Here is an 11792-nt window from a genome sequence, read left to right on the forward strand (position 1 = left end):
AAAATAGCGTTGTTCTGAAGAAATCCGTCTACGTGCTGCTTTCTCATATTATAAAGAGTGTTTCATTAAACACCAGCGAACCCTCACGTTACACTTTGCTTAGCTTTTTGTAGAAACTTGATATGATTTGATTTCTCTATGACTATCACTGCACACTTTCATAATCACAAGATATTGTGAACATGGCTTTGACCCAAAATGCTAGGTTAACATTGGCACGCCCCCCCCCCCCACCCCACACACACACACGTAGCTACTGTCAAAGGAAAACTTGTAAACTTTAGCAAATAAATAAGGTGACACAGACACCTATGTACAAGACAACATTATATTCCTTTAATTTTTTATTCTTTTTCTCTGTTTGGAAATTGCAGGGTCAATATTTTCATTGAATCACATTACTGGACATGATGCACCAAAATGTACTAATCGATTTATCAGTTTACAGGAATACACTGAATAGAGCACAAGGTTTCACAATGGATACACGACTGACGTTTTGCCCCATTGCACTTACAACAGTGAATGACATTTTCCAGATGTTTTGTTTCTTTTCTTTTTTTCTCCCCCCGTTTATTCCAAAATAATCTGATCACATTCTAGATCGCAACCACTGAAACCTCCTGATTGCGGGACGTGAAGGCAACTTGTTGCCTCGGAGGTTCTAAAATACAATAAAGATAGAATCTCGACATAGACTGTATATTTTGAACGGGAATTGGTGTTCCATTTTTGTTCCACTGCTGTAAACAGTCAGTACAAGTTAGCCACATAGACTATGCATAAGCAATTATCATAATCATCTTCCTTGTTACTGATAATAAATGTTCTTTTATACACAAAAGTTGGCAGCAAATACGGCATGGGGATGCACATGACAGCCGTACTCAAAACAAAAGCTGTACAGTCGATTGAACGTGTATTTACAGTTGGAATGAGGATGGCTGCGCTCAAAGCTGCTGAGTCGTCCGTGCCTCGCGTCAAGCAGATCTCGGAGGCACTGTGACGTAACTTCCGCCTGTCTGCTTGTCATGGAGCAGCGGCCACTACCAGCCAGGCTTGTGCTTTCAACACAAAAAGACATGCCCTGATTTGTGTGACTGGCTGAACTTTTGCTCATTTCCCGCTCACCGTCCTGTTTGCGAACCTTGCAGAAAATCATGCCAGGCTGTAGTCATAACCGAGCATTGAAGCATAATAGATCTAATCATGCACCTTTCCCGCCATGAAGGCTTGGCTGTTGCTGAGTGATTTAATCAAAGGTGAATCATATCGAAAATAAGCATTCCGTTCACCCTTGAAAGGTTTATAGTAACACCCAAATATCTACACAATTATATCGACACGAATGAAGTGCTGACCATGTGTTTGTTTTTCGTCACAGGTTCATAGCAGCACAGACGGTCACTGCAAGCCCAGGTCAGGCAAAAACGCTCCAGGAACTAACAAACAGCCAAGGAAGCGGCCAAGCAAACCCATGCTACCAAGCGACAGGATGGCGGACATTCAAAAAACGGACAGTAGACACGGTTTACCCTTTGGCAACAAGTCCCCGTGGAGGGCGGTGACAGCTCAAGAAACATGCAACGGAGAAACAAAAACTCTACTTCAATCGTAAAAACATACGTACAAGTATATCTTTAACTGCTCCACTCGGTAATCGTTTCGCTGTGATGACGTCACTACCGGATTCAAAATGAGTCTTTGCATAGAACATCAGAATTGCTCATCTACACTTGTGTGTGCGTGTGTGCGTGTGTGTGCGCGCGCGCGGGGAATAAAGGCAGTGGGCCCAGCTTGTTGGAAAGATCGTTGATGACTTTATAACCGTAGAGCAGAAAGCAACTCTGTGATGGCAAAATATGTGCGTTTGTATGTGTTCCTACCACTCTGCATGCTAACACACGTGCACGTCTGGACATCTGGTACGATGGTTGTAAACCGTTCGACAAATTGTACAACAAGAAGCGTCGGACAATTCCCCATCGCTAACGTACACGACATTTATACCATTGTGCTATATACCGTTATCTGCATGCTATTGCTTTTTTTTCTCTTTTTTTTTTAAGTCACCGAGCAAATTATTTGATGCGAGAAAACTGACAGTTAACAAAATAAAAAGCTTCAAATATAAAGTTGTACCAAATAAAACAACAAGGTAAAAATGTTATTCCATAAATACACAAATGACAAATTTACATCAGGACATCTTGAAAGATTATGTACATACAGTAGTATACAGCTGCGTAAAAATAAACGCGTCATGATATGGACATTTGAAAACATACGAGGTATATAAGTACAAAAACAAAATCTGAATAAGGCCCGTCCAATCAGTGATTATGAGGCAAATTGAAAAGGAACACAAAGATGAGACACGAAAGCTCCGTGCAGACGATAACGATTGCTTTGTGATGGCAAGATAACGAGCCACTGCCACTCTTTCATTTGGTCCTCTCATCTGTGTGAATCTCACACTTATGGGCACACTGGCAGTAATTTCTTTCCCTAACTAAACAAAAAAAAATAAAGCTCATGACGAGTGGCTGTTGGAAAAGTACAGATATGGATTTCTTTTTCTATTTTTTTCTGTCATATAGTTGTGCGTGCATGTACGCATGGACACGATGCATTCTGTAGAGACACAGAAAAGAAAACGAGGAGAAGTAAGAACACATTCAAAGACAGGGTTACGTTCCCATACTGGAATGTAGAGATCGGACAAAACCGAGCGCTCAGGTTTGTTAGTGGAGTCGTCCGTGAGTTTCTTTAATACCAGAAAAACCTATGACATGCTTTAAGAATCCGCATCAGTGTGGAATCAAATAATCCTCGCCAGATGTGTAATCCTCAGACATGGAAGAGCATCCAGTAGAGGGCGCACTGAGGCTTTTTTTCGATTGGAGCACAACCAGCCTGCTCCAGCAGTGGGCCTTGAACTTTCTTTTCCATCCCAGAAGGCTTTTCCACGGAGGAGGAGAAGAAGCGAGAGCTCCTTTAGCCTCTCTCCTCCGCCTACCGTCCTCCTGGAATGAAGACGGAAACCTCTTGAAGGTTAATACATCCATACGGGATCGCATTTACCAGCCTAAGAAGACAAACCAAATGTAAAAGCTAACTCACGTGACCAGTGCTTTTAGATCCTTTCACATGGACCAAATCAATCCGAATGAAACCAATCAATGAGTTTAAATCGCATCTCTGCCGGCCAATCGCAGGCCTGATGGTGACCGCGGCAATCCACTGGGACGATGAGTCGGGTTTATCGTCACATTCTCCTAATGAATCCTCGGACCGGCCCCAGACTCAAATTGACGGACTTGCATTTGTGGCAGCTGAACGAAGGAACCTATCAAGTCCACTCTGCGAGGGTCCCAGCAGGTTCTCGGACAGAAGCTAACATTAAATGAATTCTAATTCACTTTATTCGCTCCTCAGCGGCTTTGCGCCATTGAGCAGAATTAGTCCATTAGTTCATTGCACCGTGTAATGAGGACTGCTAAGCATGAGTCATGAATCTGTGAGCCCGCGTGTGCTCTTGTTCCCGTGCGTCTTTGCGTGTGTGACATTAAATCCAGGCCACAATTAGCTTTCTCGGGCTCATTTTAACCCTGTTTGCCTGGCCCGGATTATGATGGAAGTGTGTGACTGTGGAGTCACAAGGTAAACCGTCTTAGCCTTCAGATCTCGTGCTCTTGGTTTTGCAGCAGAAAGTAGAAAACTTTAATGAACTGAAAATACTCATCAACCGTGAAGCAACAATACTATAAAAATCACTAAACCATTTCAGAGTGATTGTGAACACTTCCGGGTGGCTGTGTTTGAGGTTGCACCACCAAAAATATGAAAAATGTTTTTTTGTTTTTTTACATCCATGAATAGTTGAATCTTTCACGTTTTCAACAATTATGTATTTAAAAAGAAATCTCTAAATTCACATCACGGGGTCATTCACTCATTCACTCCCAGTCATTTTCACTGAAGCAATTCCCTTCACTCCCGGCTGTTTTACTGGATTTTGCATGATTTTGCAAGGCCCACAGAATATTGTGTTCTATTGCTATAAAAACATGGAACCTACCAAAAGAAAGATTAGAGTCTCTTGTTTTATGAGGAAAAAAAGTATTATTTAGTTTTGTAGCAATTAGCATTACAATATAATTACGTTTTATCATTATTCACAAATCTATTTAGAATTGTGAGTAAATGAGCTTTTTTTCCCAACAGGGCCCTGGTTGATCTCTTTTTCTCTGCTGCCACCTGCTGTCCGTTTGTGTAAATAACTACCATAAACAAACCTTTTTTTAAAAAACGGTTTAAATACGTCTTTGCGAGACTTAAAACATTCAAAATAGAACATATTTATACGTTTTTTGGGAACAAATGAGTGAGACCAAAATTAAATGCGGATGTGATCAACAAGTGTGTTTTAATGGCTTTTTACTTACCGACCATTGATGCTGGATTTCAGTCATTTTAAGGCATCCACTTGATTTTCAGATCCCCCTCCACATTCAGCTCCACTTCAATCACATGCACGTCTGGGGATTTCAGTGCTGACAAGGCTCTCCTTTGATTCTAACTGTTCAGTAATGTGAGGTAAAGTAGAGGCACCCGAGATCAGTCCCAACGTGCAAAGTATTTCATGAGTCATCATTTACCTTAAGTCGTCTGCATGTGCTGTGCAGACTATGCTTAACATAACTACCGGTACACTCATCAGCCACAACATTAGATACACATGTCCAAACGATGAGATTTAACATAGGAGCTGTATCAAAAATAATGCTCAGTTTTGATATTATTATTATTTATTTTTAATTTGTATTATTAACATCATCATCATCATTATAATCATCATTATTAGGTGTCGAGTGATATTTCTTTTTACTCGTAATTAATTCAATAATTAGCTCACGATTAATCACAAATTTTATATATATTCTAAATGTACAATAAAATGTACAATATTTACCCCCCTAAGTTTTCAAAATTCGTGTTAACATAAAAGTGGGGGGAAAAAAGTTAAATTAATAGAAATATGGTTGCATCTTTTAGTCATTGATACAGTAATTTCATAATAATTTATCAAATTTAGTTTACAAAAAGATGTACTGTACTGTAAAACACGAGTGTGACATTGATTTATATTGAGGTCATTTTTCTGCCACTAGATGGCATAATTGCATTTGTAAGACGTTGGTGCCATTTTTTTTTTCATTAAAAGAGTTATCTAATCTTTAACATGAAGTAACTTGTGAAATTCTGCACATTTTTAAAATTGTAAAATACAACTTGACTCCATTCCCCACAAATATATGCATTATTATTAAATTAATTACTGCTAAACTTTGATGTGGACGTGTTGCGACTGGAATTCCCCCAGTACAGGCGTTCCAAGTAAGGAGGCGGTCATTAATCGCGCTTTAAAAAAATTATTATTATAAACTTATTTTAACGACCCTAATTATTAATACTATTATTATGTAATTGGTTTAAAATACAGTAAATCAAGCAAGCATTTGTATCTTTGTAAAGGCAGATTTTTGTTATGTTGCTGCTAATATTACATTGACTCTCAAGAGAATATCTGATAAAACGCTAAATATTAACAATATCATTCTAGCAACAGTCTTAATATTTCCACAGTGGTCATAAAAGAACCCAAGTGATCAACAATTTTCCTCCACGGTTGCATTTTGTTTTTATGATGCAAGTGTTACCCAAAGTGGATTATCGTCATAGTTCTTGACAGTGACTCAATGCTTGATCGAGCAGGTGTCGGTGTGTTCATCTCCAGAGGCAAAAAAACAAGACACTTACTGATGCTCCTAGGATCCCACTCTCTCGCTCAACATCCTCCGGGATGGTAAAATGCAATAAAATGAAGTTTCATAGGTTTTTCTGGTACAAAGCTTCTCATTTGGTATTGTTGTGATTCTGCAGACCCTGTGGAGAGAGACACATTTTCAACGATAGTGTACATTAGAAAATATTCTTAAAAAAAAAAAAAGTGTGATTAATTATTAATTTTAGTAGGCAAGTGGGTTGCCATCTGATGCCACACATCCTAAAATAAACTCATATGTCTTATCTTGTAAAAAGTGGTCTGTCTAGGTTTTCACTCACCCTCTTCTCTTCAATTCAAAAGAATGAAGTAAATTTCTTCCCAAGGCCAGACAAAGCTGCAAGAATGAGTAACATTAACACATCACTGCAACTCAATCGTTGCACAATTTACTCCATGATAGGCAGCAAAAAAATGATAACCATCATAATATATTTATCAGTGGCCGTACCGTCTCCCAGTTTTCCCGCCTGCTCCGCTGCGCCTCCTTGCAGAATTTTGGTTAGAACGTTTTCTCCTTCAGCGGGTGCTTGTCCAGCTGCAGCACTGCCGATACCACCGGCTTTGCTACCGATCCCAACAGGGGCAGTTTTCGAGCCTGCAGACAGAGAAAAAAAAAAAATCTAACCACTATATTCTATTTGTTCAAGTTTGTTGTTGTCCAAAGTTCTGAGACTTACCAATGCCTGTTAGAGGGGGTGGAGTTGTTTTGGTAGTCTGAGGTATGGTTGGGACTGCCATTGTAGGCTTCATTCCTATGGAAGTTGCTGACGGTGTGGCATCCATTTTTACCTGCAGAAAAGCATGGCCATAAAACAAATATTGACGCAACTCACCACAATGGCAAAGTAGTTGAACTAAATTTAGCTGTCTGTGAAATTATGGATGTCTTTATCCTAAAATTGTATTGCCATTGTTTGTCAGCAGGACAATACACACCAACAACTGTGGCTCTACTTTCTTTTCTTATATATATTTTTCCTATAAATTCATGAAAATGTCTGTTTTTGACTACCAATTAGCATGTTTTGATTTTGATTGACGCTTCATTCAACAAATGGGAGGCCGAGCGCACCGTATTGTTACTGTGACTGGTAGACTGCGGAATGCTCCCAAGTGATCGTGAGGGGAAAAAGTTGTGGGTTTTGTGTGCTTGTTATTATTGTTATTGTTATTATTGTTATGTATAAAAAAAAGTATATATTTTAAAAAGAAAAACGTAGGTCAGTCTTCTATCTATGTCACGTCCTGAGCGTTCAAATAAGGTGCTGATATGTGTCAGCAGTCCATAATTTTAGCACACTGGTAGCACGCTGTGCTTCTCAAACCATAGACGTAGTAGCGGTGCGGGTTCGATTACCCCCCTTAACAATAAATAAATTAAAACATTTTAAAAGTCGATTGCAGGAGGTTGGCTTCTTGTAAAGTAGATCTTGGGGCAAAAAAGGTTTGCTTTAAAACATTATTTCATTATTTATTCATTTATGAAGTAAGACTTTAAAAGAGTTATGTTTTTGTTTTGTTTTACTTTCTACCCAAACAGAAGAGGTAGGTATAGTTATAATGTATGACATCTTTGAGTAAACTTTGAATATCATATAAGTACCTCAAGGCCGGGCTGAGTGTCCTCTTTTTTGGAAATCAAAATATGGTTACCCTACCAATTATTTAACTTGTAGCGCATTGTTTTTAACTAAACACTAAGTACTGTTTACTTTTACTAACCGACTAAACACTAAGTACTGTTCACTTTTACTAACCGACTAAACACTAAGTACTGTTTACTTTTACTAACCGCTGTAGTTGCTGGCTGTCCTACTGCAGAGCCTCCTGATGGACGTCCCTGTGTCTGTGCATGGCTTGGTTTGGGTTGCTGTTGCTGTGGTGGTCCAGTTCCTGCGGTAGTTGTTGGCTGGATGCTCGGAGGGGGTTGACTGTGCTGCTGCGGCTGCTGCTGCTGCTGCTGTTGTTGCTGTACACTTAGCGGCTGCTGCTGCGCTTGCTGAGTACCATCAAGAGCTTCAGAGACCGGATGTCTACCCGACTGACTTTGACCACTTGACCGTTGCCCAGCATGGCCCTGCTGCTGCATCTTGGAGCCTGCAGCAGATGGATCTTGCCTTCTTGTGCGCTCTCCCGGTTGTCTCTGGCTCCGCCCCCCAGTGCCGTGGTGAGGACCGGCAGTGGGGTCACGGGAGAAGTCTCCTGAGTTCCGGGGGCTTCCTTGGGCAGAATGGGAGTCTGGGCCGCCCCGCCTCTGGGCAGAGGAAGCGCTCCTGCCATCAGAGCGTCCTGAAGTGTCTTTGGGGTGTGTCCTGGTAGAACGGGAGGACCTGGGATCTTCTGAAGCGTTTCGGGAAGAGTTGTGCCTCCCAGAACTGTTGCTGTGATATCGCTGGTCCCGTGATGATGCCGAGGAATGGCGTTGATGGTTGTCATCCTGGGGTCCGTATTCCTCTGGCGGCTCATCATAGTCATGGTAGGTGTGCTTTGTGCGCCGACCTGTCGATGACTGACTTCCACCTCTGTGATGTCTTGAACGTTCTGATCGGGCCTCCCGAGGCTTTTCAAACCAATCGGTCTCCTCTTGGCCCAAATGATAGGCTTTTTTAAAACCAGAAAAACATTATCAGTCAATAGTTTTTTTCTTGCAAAGTGCGGTGTAGATAGAAGCCATGCGATAAATAAAGTCCACTTTGTGAAGCCATGCACATTTTAGGAAGCCAGTGCAAAAAAACAGCACACCAAAGCATGCAGAACATAAAAGTAAATTCTTTTATCAGAGGAGACATTGCAGAAATCAGAGGAGACAACAAAAAAAGACAACAAAAATAATGGCGTTCTTTTCAGCACTCTTCATTTGGCATGCAGTCTCTTTTCAGTAAAGGTGGAATAAACATGTAAGACAGCAAAAAGTATTCAGCACCAGTTACCTTCACTGTCAGAAACAGCACAGTGCATGTCATCTACAAGGTAAGGGTCATCTGGTTTATACACATGACTCCTCGGAAGGTCCTTCTTGTGGTGGTCCTGCACATCTGGAAGCGAATGACTTGACCCATATTGGTTCCTCACATCATGGGCATTTGCCGCAGCAGAGCTCCGTCCAATTCCGACAGGTTTACCAACAGGACTGATTGGACTCTCTTCCTCTGAATTCTGATTGCGTATGGGTGGCCGTCCACTGCGGCTGCTTCTCTGAGAACGTTCTATGGCATCCCTCTCATAGGATTTGCTTCTGTGACCTGGGGCATCTCGGGATGATATCTTATCCATGCCATATCCGGTGGACCTGGACCTACCAGAGCCGTACATGCGATCTTCTTCCTCAAGTCCCTCGCGACTGGTGCCGTAATATTTCTGCTGGTCATATGCATTCCTCTTCATTCCGTATGCTGTTTCATCCTGCTTCTTGGACCGGGACACCACCGTACAACTGCCTCCTGTCGAGGTTGTCATAGTGTAGGATGCCAGGTCTGCCTCCACATCTCGAGCTTCCTCAATAGGAGAAAACTTTGATATTTTTTGCTCCATTCCCTGTTTTCGGTGCTTACTGCGTTTAGAAGAGACTACGGCAGGGGCAAGATTTTTGGGTGAGCCTTTGTGGCTACTGGAGTTACTCCGTGATGAGTGTTTGTAGTCATCGTAATAATAAGATCCTCCACTAACTGTGGTGCTAGTACGGCTGTCCACTGTGCTCTGGTAACCCATTGTGCCAGTGGGTCTTCCATATGCGTCTACCGGCTCATCTTCAGGTCTACCATAGGTGCCGCCACGTCCAGGGCCATTCTCGCTGCGATATCGCCCTCCTACCGGATGACCTAGGGCATCAGTTGGTTGACCGGTATTGTCTTTTGTCAATTCGCTGATGTCATCAATCATTACATAATTCCTTGGAATGTTCTGCTCTAAATTAGAGGTGTAATGTTCATCTGAAACATAAGTAGATGTTGGGCTGTCACCAGAGTGTGTGAGGCCAGGCTCAGAGGGGCGATATTGTCCATACGCATTGCTATAGGCGGAGCCATATGTCGCATCTGGAGCTGATGTGGCCACCGAGACTGCAGGGTTGCTGATGACCTCATAGTTGGTGGGAAGTTTCTGCTCAAGGTCTGCCAAAGAGGTCTGCCTTGGTCTTTGATGTACTGTGAGGATTTCTGCCTGGGATGGGTAAGACAGTCCAGGTTGGTAGGAGCTGTGGCTGGGATAAGGAAGGCTCTGGCCTGGCATTGGCTGGCTTGGTGGATGGAAGGTCTGGTGACTATGTTGATGCATGCCAAGGTCTGTTTGGTAAGATGGTTGGCTATACATACGGGAGGAATAGGTTCCCTGGTTCTGGTAGCCAGGGCCTGGAGGGGGCTGGGGCTGGAACGTCCCTGGCTGGGGCTGGAACGTCCCTGGCTGGGGAGCAGAGGATGAAGGGTACTGAGGAGGTTGGAAGCCAATTTGATGGTAAGAGGAGCCTGGCTGTTGTGTCGATGGTTGATTTTGAGGGTAAGGATAAGACATATAGGCGGAGGTTGAGGAATACTGGGATGTTGCATTGAGATCATTATTAAACTGACTCAATGGTGCAGTGCTGGGCCTTGTCAGCAAACCATTCGCATCAAAGGTTACCGTTGCAGTTCCCATCCTGAGGTTATTGAGCTCGCTGTCTGACATGTAGTCCCGAGCATCACCCATACAGCGCAAGTAAGCCAACTCTCTCCTCTCCCGCTCTTTCACCATGGTCTCCTTACGTTGTGTAATGCCTAATTCCAAGTAACGTAATTTGGCGTCAATCTCTTTCTCTTCTTCCTCCAGTTCCGCTTGCTGCTTCCTGAGCTTTGACGACTCTTGTTCCACGGCTTTCAGTTCACTTAGCAAGCCTGCCTTGGTGACTCCTTGTGCAGGTCTAGGCAAAACCCTCTGAGGCATGCCAGGAGAATTGTACATTTGTGCTGGAGTAACTATGGGGAGCGGAATCTCTTCTGGAGGGGGGCTGGGAAGAGTCCTCTTTACCTTCCTCATCACAGCATTCTGCTGCTGCAGGGAGGCCATCTGCTAGGAGAGGCAGAGACACATCAGCAGAATGAGCTATAAACAGAATGTGTTTATGTAAATCAGGCTCATTAATGTACCTCGGTATGCACGAAGGGTCTGCATACCCTAATTTAAAAACTATATAGATTGATATATAGTTAAGTACTCAATTTAAATTGACCTACATGCGAAGCATGACTATTATTAATATCAGAATTTCAAACATTTTGATTTTGTTTTATGCCACATTCCTGTATTGTATGTTTGTGAAAAATAAAAGAGTGACATGCATACATAACTTTATAAAATAGATAATCATAACATTCACATTGTCTGCCCTATTCAGAGTCACGAGTCACAAATCATGAGAGTTCACATTTACATTTTTGACTAGGAGAAAACACAGATTAATTTCAGAGATAGGTTATCTTACAAACTTCTGCAATAGTACATTTTTTAAATGACAAAACTGCATGTTTCTCAAATTATTACCACTGACATGCAGTAAGACAAAGAAAGTATTATTAAAAAATAATAAAACAAACAAACAAAAAGTGACAATATGCCTGTCTTGTACTTACAATTTAGTTGTTATGGGTGGATCCATGACGATGATTAAAAAAGTGATAATATGATTTATGTTTGTCTCATATTATTCTGGATAATTTTCAACGCAATATTAATTTACTTTTCAAGGCTGATAAAAGTAAGAAAGGTAAGCATAACAATGATGTATCCATATTGTGTCCTCTTGGCAACTCTTAAGCTTTTGATAGCCAGAGAGAGTGAGAGAGAGAGAAATAAGAGGAAAAGGGGGTGGAGATACTAAGTAAGGAAAAGTAGAGAAAAGGCTGAAGGGAAAAGCGTTTCTGGCATGGCCAACATATTCATCTGGAAACATTCTGCTGTAATGTTAGATCTG

At 41.8% G+C, this 11792-nt stretch overlaps 1 protein-coding gene across 3 annotated transcripts in view; it reads right to left on the reverse strand.

Moving 5' to 3' along the window:
* Nucleotides 1-314: 314 nt before the first annotated feature.
* bsnb (bassoon (presynaptic cytomatrix protein) b) overlaps nucleotides 315-11792 on the reverse strand; it is a 60843-nt gene continuing 49365 nt past the window's right edge. For 2 of the 3 annotated variants that reach the window (XM_086086418.1, XM_086086416.1), the window contains exons 6-13: nucleotides 8782-10891; nucleotides 7644-8452; nucleotides 6529-6640; nucleotides 6300-6446; nucleotides 6130-6185; nucleotides 5824-5949; nucleotides 4449-4582; nucleotides 315-3026 (exon numbers count right to left, since the gene is read on the reverse strand). In XM_086086418.1, coding sequence (XP_085942544.1) covers nucleotides 6145-6185; nucleotides 6300-6446; nucleotides 6529-6640; nucleotides 7644-8452; nucleotides 8782-10891 — 3219 coding nt within the window. In that variant the 3' untranslated portion in view covers nucleotides 315-3026; nucleotides 4449-4582; nucleotides 5824-5949; nucleotides 6130-6144. The remainder of the gene's footprint in view (nucleotides 3027-4448; nucleotides 4583-5823; nucleotides 5950-6129; nucleotides 6186-6299; nucleotides 6447-6528; nucleotides 6641-7643; nucleotides 8453-8781; nucleotides 10892-11792) is intronic. The other variant, XM_086086417.1, reaches the window with a different exon arrangement.

Source organism: Leptonotus elevatus, chromosome 10 (assembly GCF_054856555.1).
Source record: "Leptonotus elevatus isolate MCC_2025b chromosome 10, RoL_Lele_1.0, whole genome shotgun sequence".
Classification (NCBI taxonomy): Eukaryota; Metazoa; Chordata; class Actinopteri; order Syngnathiformes; family Syngnathidae; genus Leptonotus; species Leptonotus elevatus.